The sequence below is a fragment of the Aplysia californica genome, unplaced genomic scaffold (assembly GCF_000002075.1).
Source record: "Aplysia californica isolate F4 #8 unplaced genomic scaffold, AplCal3.0 scaffold00130, whole genome shotgun sequence".
NCBI classification, from domain to species: Eukaryota; Metazoa; Mollusca; class Gastropoda; order Aplysiida; family Aplysiidae; genus Aplysia; species Aplysia californica.
The window spans coordinates 575,571-590,570 of NW_004797400.1; the positions used below are offsets into that span (position 1 = coordinate 575,571).

At 39.8% G+C, this 15,000-nt stretch overlaps 1 protein-coding gene across 1 annotated transcript in view; it reads left to right on the forward strand.

The window, feature by feature from the left end:
- trk (tropomyosin-related kinase) overlaps nucleotides 1-15,000 on the forward strand; it is a gene marked incomplete in the record, with an annotated part of 62,488 nt that overhangs the window by 43,679 nt on the left and 3,809 nt on the right. Inside the window, 7 exon segments of the mRNA NM_001245994.1 lie at nucleotides 3,989-4,001; nucleotides 4,004-4,008; nucleotides 4,011-4,016; nucleotides 4,019-4,231; nucleotides 6,843-7,077; nucleotides 7,890-8,196; nucleotides 9,845-9,938. Of these exon segments, the coding sequence (NP_001232923.1) occupies nucleotides 3,989-4,001; nucleotides 4,004-4,008; nucleotides 4,011-4,016; nucleotides 4,019-4,231; nucleotides 6,843-7,077; nucleotides 7,890-8,196; nucleotides 9,845-9,938 (873 nt within the window).

The window sequence follows — 15,000 nt, forward strand, 5'->3', positions numbered from 1 at the left end:
GGGGGGGGGTTGTCGGTAGCCTTCACGGGCTGGGGAGTCTCTGCTGTGTGCATTGTCATCCGTTGAAGTATCGTATGACTTATTTACATATTTTGGTAGGTTTTCCTTAAAAGTAGGCCAGTTTGCCTAGAAACCAGGATTCGTTGGAATGTTGAGATGTTTTGACGTGTATCTAGCAATATATAGGGTTTAATTTTCTTGCGAGAAAGCCTCATACGCAAAAACAGTTTCGTGGATAAATTACATTTATCAATACCGGAGCGCTCCACCCAGTGCTGTGCAGCCAAGCCGAAATTTAAAAAAGTGGCGAAGTGTAGGTGTGTTTAAGAAGCTTGGCCTATTTCATATCTCTGGTTCAATGTCTGCTTACAAAACTAGGTCTATAATGCAGTATTCAGTTAAAATATTATTATTCTATTTGGATTAGCTGTTGCTCTCAAAAGGGTTTATTTATAATCAAAGGGCTGTGCTCAAAATTAAGTAGTGCAAATAAAAACCTAACGGCAGATAAACGGAATATACAACATGAGTCAGTTTAGAACGTTTTACTCAGACTTGGTGATCTAGGTTAAAAAAGTAAAGTTGTTCCCGCCTCCGATCCGTACATTGGGGGTTCCCTTGTTAGTGAGACAACTTCCTGAGCCTTCGGCATAGTGTGCATGGTAGGGTGGCCAAGTGTTAAGGAAAACAGATCCCAGTCAGAGATGAGGTAGGAAGAAGGTGGTGGCGATGGATTGGACATACTCTCAGGAAGTCAGGCAGCTACATAACAAAGAAAGTTTTGGATTGGAACCCACAGGGCAAGAGATCAAGGGGAAGACCTCGTGGATCCTGGAGAAGAATAACACAAATCGTTGTACAGAAAAGTGGGAAGATATGGAATAACATCAAGTCCGTGGCCTATACCCTGGTGCAGGGTGAGAAAGGCAATTATACGGTGGCCAGTTCCTTTCCGCGCGCATTTACTTCCCCAACTCGAAGTCAGGTGCCCATTACTGCTGTGTAGGCAGGAGGTGCGAAAAAAAGTTCGTTTCCGAACCGAGGCTCGAACCCGGACGTTCTGCTTCAGAGACGAGCGCACTAACCGCTCCGCCCCCGCGTTCTCATTTAGGGCAATAAAGAAAAATCGAACCCTAAGATTTTCGTGATAACTATTGTTTCTGTAATTCTATTCTCAGCAATTTTCCCATTTGGGTCGATTTATTCATATTCAGACTTAGTGGATCCGGGCAATAATGTAAATGTCGACTTTCAGATTACCCTGATAACTACTTGTGATGTTTTCTGTAATTCTATTCTCTTGTCGTCATTTTCTAACTTCGAAAAACTTACTAATAACGTGTTTCGGATTATTTATTTTTGCCCTTAAATTTATTACCCAGTGTGACTGAACATTATGTTCATATCTAGGCATCTAGTATAGACCTGTATTATAACGTCCTACGCTAGGCATACCTGGCGTAATTTATGTTGACTATGGAGCGCTCTATTTGACTCTATTTGGAACCAAATGAAACGTAAGGGGGATGGGGATTCGCACACAATCGACTATAGCGATATTTGTATTTTGCCTTCATTTGCTCGTTCATAGTGTGCACCTGAGCAGCAAAGTATGTATTTTCATTTTGATTTGTTTTTGGGAAGGGGATGAAGGGGGGGGGGTTGTTTTAAGACAGCAAAGAATGTCAGCCAGGGCAGTACCCAGTTTATAACAGGTGTGGCCAGCTAATAAGCATGGCGCTCCCCTAGGACTTTTTTCTTAATGTGGGTGTTTTACGCCCCCACATACACAATTTAGATTATTTAGAATACGGGCTTCCGAACCCTTTCGTCAAGGTCAACCACGGCTGAGAGGGATACATCCCAGCGAAAAGACTGAGATACTCGATTTTAAAAAATGTTTCCCTTCTCGGCAATCGAACTCGGGTCTGCTGCATGCGACAGTTAACCACTACATCACCGACGCCGGTAATTTAGAAACGGGCTGTTTTTATATAGTTAACTGCGGTGAGTGGGATAGAGTTTCACCTTCTTCTTCCAATGTCAGGTCAGGGGCAGAAAGAGCATCCCAGCCAATAGGCAGAGATAGATACTTGATACACGTTGATTCCACAGGTGGGATTTGAGCCATTAAATCAAAGACGCTTTTATATGAGGATGGCTCTGTGCGCCCGGCAGTTTATTTGAATGATTTGTTATGCAATACAATTTTTTAAAAGGTTTAGAAGTACATTATAATGCTACCTTGGAGCGGCAAAACAATGGAACTGGTGGTACTATTAATAATGCAGCGGCGTCCAAAAGAAACTTGAAAAGGTAATCACTCAATCACTGTGTTGAAGCCTTGCACAACCCACTCATGCAGCGTACCCATTTAAAGCTAAATAAATTCTGCATCACTAGATACATTAATATTTCATCTATGTTAAGAGACACCTAAGATATGGTAACTCTTGGCAAAAGTGTGCGAAATCAAAGAAACGTAAAAGTATGGTCGTGCGTGTATTGATGCGCATCAACATTTATTGGTGGAATGGACACGTATTAGATAGTGGAATGGACACGTATTAGATATCAAGTGAAAAGAGAATATTATTGTCTCTGCACTGAACAGTATTTTCTAATAGATTAGAAAAAAGATTAATCACAAATACAACGCAAAACCTGGACATAACATTACATCGGCTCATTAGCATGATTTTGTGTTTGTTTAGGAGCTATTGGTTTCGTAAAGAGCACGAAACCTTTTTTGCACATGGACTGTGTTAAGTTGATTTTGGAGTAATCCTCTGTCAGTGAGCAACAGAGGTCACAAAACTGCTATGGTTTGGGGTGGTCTGGGATGGAATGAAAAAAACCGCTCATGTGAGAATCACTGGAAGTCTTGGACTACACAACGCAAGTGTTGGAACGTCATGCCTTACCCTAATTTTCGTCATAGTGTCATTCAAGTAGACATCTCCAAACATAGCAAAGCACTTTCTCACAGGGCCAATGCAACTAGACAATTCTTGAAAAGCCATATCATATCAATATTGGAGTGGTCACCAGTAAATAGCCCCGATATGAATCCTACAGGTATGTGAAGTCCCGTAGAAACAGCAGCTGAAAATAAAACGACTTTGCTCCCTATTCAGACCCTTTGAATGCAACTGTCAGTGACATTTAGAATTTAAATGGCAGATAATTATGTTCAACATTTAATAGAGCCGATGCCCAAAGGGTTCTTGCCCTTCACAAAACCAATGGCTCCGAAGCAAAATGATAACCATGAGCACATTCAATGTTAAGTCTCAAGTTTTGCGTGGTATTTGTGATTGTTCTGTTTTCCGTTTTGTTCGAAACTATCGAAATAAAATATTGTTGATGGCAGAGACAACATTCCCCATTCAATGGATATGCATTATAATAGGTCTGTTTTATCAATATTGATGATCCTCAATACGCGCACGAAGACAATTTTACGTTTCTTTGATTTGCACAATTTTCCCAAGCCTGCTTTTTTTTTCAGGTCAATTTTTAGTGACAATATCTCGGCCGTCTCTTAATACGTGTATAGACGAAATATTAATGTGCCATTATGATGTAGAATTTATTTAACTTAAGATTGGCATGCTGCGTTAGTGGGTAGTGCATCGGGTTATTATATTTTTAAGTTTCTTTTGGATGCCCCTATATAACTGTGGAACAGAGTATATCTCATACATATAAACATTTGCTTTATGTATATATTTGTCTGTCTGCCTGTCTGTCTGCCTGTCTGTCAGCCTGTCTGTCTGCCTGTCTGTATATAGGTGTCTGAGAGAGAGAGAGAAAGAGAGAGAGAGAGAGAGAGAGAGAGAGAGAGAGAGAGAGAGAGAGAGAGAGAGAGAGAGAGATCGATTCGCAAAATGTGCCATTGTAACACAAACTTCTCTCTGAAATTAATTAAAATATCTTCGTTTCAAAAGAAAACTTAGCATTTCTTGAGCATCATGTATTGTATCACAATAATATCACTTTCTCTGTCAATTGTTCAGGGCTGGTTCCCGCTGATATCAACGAGTTTGGACTACGACCTCACCCAGGAATCAGTGGGGTCCTGAGAGGACGTAACAAGCCTGCCAATGAGAGGGTTTACGGACACGGACATGATCAATTGCCCTCCCAGTCAAATGAGACGCACCCTGGACTGAATAGCAGCTCTACCAACATCACTGCAACTGATAAAAGTTTTATAAATAGTTCCCAAGTAAGACTGCAAAAGTGTTACTAAAGATAGGAAATCAATATCAACAGTAAAATTTCCCCCGGGTGGGCCGGGGTAAGGGGGTCTCTTGTTGGGTTTTTTTGGGGGGAAGATGCTTTTTTCTGTAACTTTCGTAGTACGTTAACGCTTCATCCCCAATCTAGTTCAGTACTTTTTAAAAAATCAAGTGCTTTGAAGTCGTCGTTGTTAGACCCCAAGGTTTCAGGACCATCTATCTGCCTTCCATACTTGCTCACAGCACAACATGTCGACGTCGAAAAATTGACCTTCTCCCTTCCTCAAACAAACAACAACAACAAAAATCAAACCATCACTAATGCTCAGTTCGAATTATTAATTTATTATAAAATAATAGGCCTATTTTTTTATTTTTTTTGCGAGAATAGCATACATTTTTATGAAGATAGCATCTGTGTGTGTGTGGGGGGTTGTTTAATTTGCTCTTGGATGTTACATGTGCACCTTAAGCCACTTGGTTCCAAAAAAGTTCATCTGCTTTTTTTGTTATTGTTGTTTGTTTGTTGTTGGGTTTTTTCAAAATAAAGCAGGAAAATAACCTAGGAAGTAGTCAGTATGCGTTTCTTCATTTAAAGGTCATAACTTAGAGTTAACCTATTCAAAGACTTGGGTTTTTTTCCCCTTTGAAACTGAACTCGATTTTTTCATTCTTAACGAAGTGTGCTTGTGACTTGATATCAAACTCATCATCGTTATCTCCATCAACATCAATATACTGACATAAAAACTTCACAAGATGCTTTGCCTGCCACGCATTTCTCCACACTCAGAAAGTAATTCTGACTAACAGATCTATTCAGGCACTGCTACTACTGTGTACTTTCTTTTTACTCACTCTCCCTTGGTCTGCGTCTGAAAAAAAAACCCTGGACTCACTGAAAGAAGAGCACAGACACTAAACAAACCCCCTCCTCTATGACTAATGTTTATAGATCTATATTGAAGCAAGAAACAACACTCTATTGAGCCTCTATAATATTATAATTAACTATTACGACAGGACCGATCCTTGTCAACATGGGTTAGGTTTTGTCTCGATCAGGCGCAGTTCGTCCATAGAGCACGGTGGTGCAGTGCTGCCCAACATTTTTTAATGTTCTGTTACGTAAAACAACCACAATAATAAAATAAAAGCCAGAAACAAACGCTAGAAAATATTATATCAAAACAAGGTCCTCACTGGCGGTATGACTGTCATTTATGTGTCTATAGCGCCGTAAAACATATGCTATGCCATACCAAAATCCACGCACTTGATAGGATATTAAACAGTGCAACCTGACCTAAAAATCGCTCCTGGGGATAACCCAAGCGATGACAACACTCGTAGCGAGTTTGGCGGTACATTAATATTAATAAGACTGCACATCTCAAATGTGCTCCTGCCGAATAATGCCGAAACATAGCCCACAGTAGGCAGTCTAAAAATAATCGCGGTAGACTGTACGCTATTCTTTGCCAATATTATGTGAGCCCCAGAGAAATCCAGCGAAGTGCTCAAGTGAATTGTGATTGGTTCATTGTCTGTCTTGCCACTATTTTAAGTGACTCTTTGACCGTGAACCTGAGGGAGGTGAAGGTGACCGTCCTATGAGTTGTGCCTTTGAATGGTTTTATAGTGGAGAGTGAAAGTTATTACTTGAGTGTTCAGTTCCAATACAGGATCAACGAGATTGATGTTTAGCTAACTAACAAATTTAGTACCGCTACTATTAATCAAAGCGACAAGTAAAAAGAATGAAAATAAAAGCGCGAGGTCCTCCCTCACCAACCCAAAGATCCTAACATTTTACACCGTCTCATTTATTTACTATGCCCTTGACTATCTTCAGCATGCGATAGCTTAATTGTGCACGTCCACTTTGTAGCCCCACCAGCCGCCTGTGGTCTCGATATATTAATTTTTCTGTGCATAGGACTGTTCAGTCGAAGTTCCATGTATTTCGCAATCAATAACATTCTACTTTAATTTTCTTGTACTTCCTTTGCGATATTTTCCCCTTGCTTTTCAGTCGTGGCGGTAAATACGCTGAAGTGAAAGATGCTTTTGTAAGTGAAAAGCGAGGGGAAGAAGATGAATGAATTCTGAAGGGCGTAGAGACATAATAATATAAATAATTCAATTCCCCGTCCCATCGGGGCCCAATTTCCTTTGGTCGGGGTGCCACCCATACAAAAAGAAGAGAAGAGATAAAGTAAAATCAAAAGCTTATTTGGCAGGGGAAAGAGAAAGAATGAGACATAATTAGTACAGTGGGGGGGAGGGGAAATGGAGACAAGAGACTGATGGCGATGTGAAATAGAGGGGTGACAATAAGAACAGAAGAAAGACGAGGGAAGGACAGAGAAAGAGAAGGAGATGGGAAAATGCAGAGGAAGATCACCAAATGAGAGGGGACTTAAGAAATGGCGGAGAGGGGGGGGGGGCGGTTGTAGGACTACCTTGAACACAAAGTACGGAGGAACATAATATTTTAAGTTAAGTTGGCTGAATATTTATAGAGATGACTAAGTAAAAGGTGAATTTGCACGTTAATGCTTCTTAACAAGACCTGAAATTCTGATTTCATTTCAGATCATAGTTATTACTTCAACATGCGTCGCACTATTGTTTGTCTGCGCTGTCGTTATCTTCTGTATTATTCGTCGACGAAAATCACGAGTCCTGGCGAGGGGCAGAAATGCAAGGAGTCAAATGTTCTCTGCCTGGAAGAGCACCCTTCAGGAGAGTGTTCCTCTTACTGGTGTTCAACTGGTGGACAATCCAAACTACAATGGACACGGAAGGAAAAGGGACGAAAGCTCTAGCTGTGAGTGGAAACTCGAGAGTCAGTTCGAGAATTTATGCGAAGCTTGAGGTCAATATCAGCTTTATGAAATTTGGTTGATTGAGTTTTTCGCCAATGCACTTTTTGTAAAAAAGGAAACAAACAAGAAATATTATTATCTTTGATAAAGAAACAATTTTTTTTTAATGTTTGTATATAATACATTATATTATATAATATTATATTATTATATTATATTATATATATTATATGTATTTTTTTAATATATGTATATATGTTTTTATATTTATATATACATGAATTTGTGTATATATGTATATATATATATATATATATATATATATATATATATATATATATATATATATATATATATATATATTTATATTTATATATATTTTTTTAAAAATATAATATAAGTGTGTGTGTGTGGGCATACAATTTCTTTCTCCTTTTCTTTTCTTCTCTCTCTCTCTCTTTCTCTCTCTCTCTCTCTCTCTCTCTCTCTCTCTCTCTCTCTCTCTCTCTCTCTCTCTGTGTGTGTTTGTATGTGTGTGGGTGTGTGTATGTGTGTGTATGTGAGTGTGTGTGTGTGTGTGTGTGTTTAATACAAGCATGTTTGCATGTTTGTGTTCGAGTGTGTACGTGCGTGCTAGTGTATGCATATGTAGATGTGTGCTAGAGTGTGTATGTGTGTATGTGTGTGTGCGGGTGGCGTGTGGATGCATTTGTATGCGTGAACGTATGCGTGTCTGTATATGAGTGTGAACGTACGTATGAGCTTTTTTACTTTAAAAAATTATTTTTTAAATCTTTTCTATATTCATTTCAAGCTCTCAGGAAAATAAAACTAGAGACAATCCTCCTGATTCGTGCCATTGGGGAAGGAGCTTTCGGGCGAGTATTCTTGGGCACTTGTGCTCATTTGCTGAAGAAAGACGAGTTTACGTTTGTAGCAGTGAAGACTCTGAAAGGTGATTGCAACGAACTGGTGAGAGCAGATTTTGAGCGAGAGGCTGAGATGTTGGCGACTTTACAGCATCGGAACATAGTCACCTTCTACGGTGTGTGTACAGAGGGCGAACAGTGGATGATGGTCTTCGAGTTTATGGAACATGGAGATCTGAACAAATACTTGAGGTAGGGGCTCTTGTTGTGCTTGTAATTCTGTCCTATTGTTGTTGGTGTTCTGTTGTTGCTGTTGTTTTTTGGTACTTTTGTTGTTCTTGCTGCCGCTGCTGCTGCTGCTGCTGCTGCTGCTGCTGCTGCTGCTGCTGCTGCTGCTGCTGCTGCTGCTGCTGCTGCTGCCGACGTCTCCGCCGCCGCTGTTATTGCCGGGCTGTTATTAACCAACGGGTCTAAATAGTATGTATCATAAGCCATTTCGAAGACAAAGCACCGTGTCCCTAGTACAGAAGCTGTGATGAGAAAAAAATCGACAAGGAAAGAAGAATAACCAGTTTGACGATCCACTTGGGTTTCACATGTTGCTTCCGCTCGGCCGATATTATAATTAGCGACCTTCAGGAGTGTCGTATAATAAGGATTCTCCAAGTGAGCATAGCGGAAAGAGAGGCGGTAATTGTGTGTAATAGAAAAGTGTATTATAATCAGCTATTTTTCTATCTTGTCTACGAAAAATCCAATTGAATCTACAAAGGGGCTAGCCATGACCATGAATAATGGCACAGCATGATTAGATACACTATCTCAGAGTGTGCACATGTACTAAAAAATATATACTGTCCAGGGGCGAAGGCAGACTTATTTGAAAGGGTAAACTAAGTGAATCAAAGAACCTGGTAGAAATGAGGCCACGCACGAAAGATTTTCCTTCAACAGGGTCGTATTTATCAGACCTTCTTATTCGAGGCGTCATCACTGAGAGTATATGAAAACAACCTGAATTTATGTTGTAAGATTGTTCACCCGCCAAAATTATCGAGATATTATAACTTTCAAACGCACGGTGGGAATGTTGGTGTCAAGATTTTTCAACACTTAATTTAACTGAAGATGTGAATACACAAACAGAAGGCAAAGAAGCAGAGATGACAATACATGTACAACAATTAATTATGTATTGGTGATCAGGTTTCAAATTTGACTGTCTTTGTATAGCTTATTCTGGCTAGGAAATCATGTCGTGATCCGATTATAAAGATCTTAAAAAATAGAGGAGAAAAAATGAATCCAGTAGTTATCTCACATAATCAGTGCTTGTGACTGCATATTAGAGTAGCCTGAAAAGTGTGAATATGGTACATGTATTTATGTTGCAATGAAGCAGTTTTGAGTGTCGAGTACACGTACGGCTCAAATATAAATTATTTAAATTCTTAAGTCCTATGTCTAGATATATTTCATCTATATACCTAAACTACCCATAGACTTGTATTTTAATATCCTGGATTGTACACACTTGCATACTTCCGGTTCATTATGGAGCTCACCACTAACATCAGTTTGAGCCAAATGAAAATCAACTGTAGCGAGATTTCTGTTTGTCATTTCATTTGGCGGAATAATGGCGCGTCCTATAGTACGCACAGCGAACTTAATAGAGTGCGAAGTGTGACGGCCATGACATGGTGTGGTCTAGAAGTGCAATGTCTATGGAATTTCCATAGAAAGGTTGTGCAGATAACGTTACTGTTTTTCCATTCCTTGATTAGAGTCGATGGAAACTTATTTTCTTTTCCGACTCTTGTTGTAATATCACATTGCCCCCCCCCCCCCCCCTACTATGGTGAGAATGTAATCGTTATTGTTGTGTTTGAATCAACAGAGATCGTGACCCCGATTCCAGAATTCGTGTTCATGAAAATAACCGTGCAGATCAACCATTACATACTGATGAATTAATGAAGATCATAATGCAGGTATGAACATTTTCTTAATCTTTGAAGTTGGTTGTTACGTATTCATACACACATTTGCTGTTGGCTTGTATGGCTTTTAGAATATTGTCGTGTCAAAGCTTGCAAAATATAGTTAGCAATTATTATGCCTATTCAATTTTTCTCAGTTATTGCACACTTATTATGACTCAACCAAACTTGTTAAAACGGTTGGCAAAATTCAGAGCTGCAGCATTGTTATATTTTCGGTCGTTTAATACGTTATTTGTCTATGCATTGTTTATCGAAAAGGAGCGTTCAAATTTAAAGCAACTCAAAGATACTCTGGCTCTTTCCCTTAAAAATCGAAGAAAACAAAACATATTTGGTAGCTTTGACAGATATTGTTTAAAACTATAATTTACCCTGTTTAGTTTTTCTACACAGTGTATAGACTTGATTTTGGTGAATTACAACCCCCACCCCCCAAAAAGGGAAGGAAAAGAAAAATAACGCCCAAAAAAACGTTGAAAAGGGGGGGGGGGGGAATAATTGTTTATTCTTCAATTTATTTGTCATTTATTTTTTTACATAAAAAAATCAACCCAGGAACTTAAAACTCACCCCTATGATATAAATTTGGACCAAGAGCAGAGATAATTATACTCCATGTGTCTTGAATAGCGATGTCTGGGGTCAATTGGGGGCTTCTTTAGCAATTTTAGCAAAATGGTCTATGTTTTTGTTAATTTAATATCAAAAGAAAGTTAAATATCGTCGGCCTGGTGATAAAACCGACTAACCCACAAAATGTCCAAAAACTTTTTTGGGCCCTATCGATAGCAAATTGTCCATTCCATAAGCTCACTCATAGTCAGATCTAAATTTTGTCTAGAAATGTCTTTAAAACATTAGAAATAAAACCGTATAACCCCGCATCGATCGGATGTTAGCCCGATGTTTCCGACTATCCCACCTGCGAGGGAAGGAATGAGGGTTGGCTGTTTTTGTCGCGCTAACAATGAGGGGCCACGTGCTACGTTACCGACTAACCCCAGCTTCGACTCGTCTCAGGACTTCGTTTGATAGTCCACAATTCGCTCACGTAACCATGTGAGCTCTTCAAAAGTGAAATTTATGTAATATTTCTTGTTGGTTTCATTTGGGAGGTATATAGATCTGGTTGTTCCCTCTTTTTTTCCTCTTTTTAATGCTGCTGATAATGTTATTAATGACGAAAACTCCCCACTGTACCCACAGAACTGTTTTTATCTCATTACAATGCCGGTATTTCAAACGCATCGTTATGGATTGTGTTTTATATGAAACTATTTTTTCTGTCCACGTGTTCTTCTTTGTCTTTGTACTTGACAGTTACCGAATTATGAAGGCATTTCCCTTATTCGGACTACTGTCTCTTTTCCTAATCATTTTTTCCATTGCAATTGAATGGACGAAGTCGGTAGCTTTTCATTCTTTACTAACTCACTCAGAAAAAAAATGTGGGACCTGTCCAGCACACCGTCTGCCCCCAACGATCGTTTTCTTTTAAAGCTTTTTTATATTTTATTTGCAGTGTTTATTGCAGTCACTACCTTCTGAAACATCTTTCGATTTTCTTTGAAAGTTCATTTCGTTAGTGTTTTGAATAGATTATTTTCTCAGTGTCAAAACATAATGCTTTATCTTTATATCAAACTTTAACTTACATAACGCTATAACATTCGATAAGATGATGCCACGCTTGCTACGTCACCTCTGACCCTCAGCGCAGTGGAAAGTGATCAAAATGACCAGGCTAATGTCACATCAGTGGATAATACAACAGTTATGTCGCCTTTGATCTCCGTGAAAAGGACACGGCATGAAAACGATTGGAAGGGTAACAAAAGGAAGAGGTTGAAAGAACTGGGGATGCCTCTACCCATGTCAAGGCACGAAGCGAGCAGGGTGTGAACTTGTCGTCCTTTGCTATTGTAAACTGGTTGGTACAAAATGCAATGACATCACTGGTCACTCTCTTGGAAAGAAAAGGGAGCCTACGTATATGTCTTGATACACAGGATAGACAAAAAGAGATCTTACATAGCAAGTGAAATCCCAAAGAGAAATTACACTCTTCAATATCGCTTAAAAGAGTCAATGGTCAAAGAACACCTGTTTGTAAAACAATCTTCATGAACACCACAGGCCTGACCCACTGGTTTATTTAAAGTGTCTTCTCCGAAAAAAAAATCAAACAAGAGGTCCCCCCCCCCCCCAGAACACATCACGCCCACTATGAGAGAGCCAAAGATGACAAGTTATTTCATAAAGAGGAATTTCTTGATAAACTTTCGAACGTATCCTCCTGTCTTCAGATGACAATCCAGGAAACGTCAGATTTGCATCAAGTATACATGGAGAACTTTGCAGAGAGGGTGAAAGGCACATTGAGCTATCAAATGTTCTGCCAAAAGTTTAAGAAAGACAATTTGGGTTCACTTTCAACCAAGAAAGACCAGTGCGATATTTGCACCAGCTTCGAATTAGGAAACCTCACAGAAACAGAATACACAGCTCATCAAATATGAATATGTGGAAAGCTGCAGCTTGACCAGAGAAGGAGAAGGACAGGGAGGCGGCACTGGACCCAGAGAACAAAATGTGTGTCCTTTGTATGGGGATCCAGTGCGTCCTTCTGGTCTCATCACTAAAGACATCCACCTTGTATTATAAGACAAAACTGGCAATACACAATTTTACAATTTAGGATCTTGCCATCAGAGACGCCGGATGATATGTTTGGGATGAAAGTGAAGTTGGTCTGAGCTTCAACAGTTTTCATCATGTCTGACGCACTAACTGATATTGCAAGCGACTGGCTTCAACCACTTCATCATCTGCAGTGATTGGTGCAACTACTAAAACATAATTGCCACCCTGGTGAGTGCAATGGCCTCGCTGGCCAAAGAGCTAAACATCACAGTTGAGCAGAAATTCTCATCAAGGGCCATACCCAAATGGAGGTGGATTCAGTCCATGGCACTATTGAGCGATGGCTCTAAAACGCACTGATGTACATCCCAATGGACTACGTGAACATCATGCTCCAAGCCAGACGCATCCCCAGGCCCTATGAAGTTATGTACCTTGGCCACAGCTTTTTTCAAAAATTTTGCAAAGGTCGGAGAGCACTAAACAATCCTTCCAGTGATAAAAAAAGGCGATCCTACTGTCACTGACTTGCAGGCATCAAAGTACACTCCATACTTAACAATTCAATACAAGCTGAACTTTGATGATGGATGGCAGGCGCTGCAAGGACCAAGAAAGCTGAACACCCAATGTACTACGGTTACTGCTGGACCTCTCTGCAAAGAAAGATTGAAGATAACTGCCAACCAGTTTAAACATCTACTGGAGTTGAAGGCGGTCGTACCACGATGCTACCACAATTACCATGAAACTTTGCCTCAGTAAGAAGTTTTGAAAGCAATCAAGTCAAATTCGATTATTGTTCAGTCTTTCAAAACAATGGTAACTTTTGTCGTATTGCCTTGTTACAGCCAAAGGACACAGAGTGAGACAGACACGCTCTTCTATTGTTGAGAAAACTCAATAAAGTAGTAGTTGTCAAGCCACGCACCTTGAAGAAAGCTGGCGCATTCTTTGATACTTACAAAGTCTTTTTGTATAAGAATAATAATATATTATTATGAAGTCAACTTCACTCAAACCATTGCTGAGGGAGCAGAGCTTCTCTGTGGCTTTCTGCTTTCATTTCTTTTTTAGTATTACTTTTTTCCAGGCATTTGAAAGGCCACCCTGTGCCAATAGTACCGTGTCAGGCACTGTCATAAATTCTAAAGACCTGCTGATGCTACTGCTACTACTGTTGTTTTTGTTTGTGTTGGTGTGGTTGTTGTTTTTGTTGTTGTTGCTGTAGCTGCTCTCCCTTACCATTTGAACCTCCTGTTCTTCTACTTCTAATACAATTAAAATACCCATTGCTGTGTTCTGCTTTTTCTACTTCTATTAAATGGTCCAATTTGTGACTGCTGTTTTTGCCAGAATTGACTCCGTAGCACTGAAATGGCAGCAGCTGATAGTATGTTGGTAGCTGTAATATTGTCCTCCTCCTCTTCCTTCTTACTCCTCCTCCTCCTCCTCCTCCTTTTTTCTCCTCATCATCCTCCTCCTCCTCCTCCTCCTCCTCCTCCTCCTCCTCCTCCTCCTCCTCCTCCTCCTCCTCCTCCTCCTCCTCCTCCTCCTCCGCCTCCATCTCCTCCTCCTCAACCTTCTTCTTCTTCTTCTTCTTCTTCTTCTTCTTCTTCTTCTTCTTCTTCTTCTTCTTCTTCTTCTTCTTCTTCTTCTTCTTCTTCTTCTTCTTCTTCTTCTTCTTCTTCTTCTTCTTCTTCTTCTTCTTCTTCTTCTTCTTCTTCTTCTTCTTCTTCTTCTTCTTCTTCTTCCTCTTCCCAAACTCGAGGCCAGCAGTGGCTTCCTGATAAAACCGGCCAACCCACAAAACTGAGGGTTGGTCGGTTTTATCGGGGAAAATTTGAGCGACATAACCGTCTAACCCACACAGTTTCATTAAAAGCGATTTTTAAAGGAAAAAAAGGTCTACAGTTTTTCGGTAAAGTGTTTTTATAGGTGTTTGAAGCACTGGTTTATCGTTAAAAACACCTTTGTTTTGAAATGAAACAGTTTTTTCCTTCTCCTGTAAAATTTACCTCGCTGGGGTTAGCCGGTTTTATCACAAGGCCGACGATATGTCAATGAACTGAGTGGAATCTGGGATTTGTGTGCTAAATAAGTAGCCACGTAATATCCGTTGCTTTCGGGTAAAATGCCGCAGTCAAAAAAGCCTTAAAAATTACGATACTTTTTTTTAAAATATTGATTATTCTTTCGCTTTTCAAATGTGAAAATAATCATGCTACTAATTTAGTTAACATCCTTACCATCATCATCCAGTGCCAGATCTGCGACAGACATCGCCGATCATGGTTCTCCATTCATTCCTTTGCTCGGGTGCTCTAAAAAAAGCTACGTTTCCCTGATCTTTCCCTGTTACCCATTTGTTTAGGTTCCCTAAGTATGTCGTTAGAGAACCTAAACA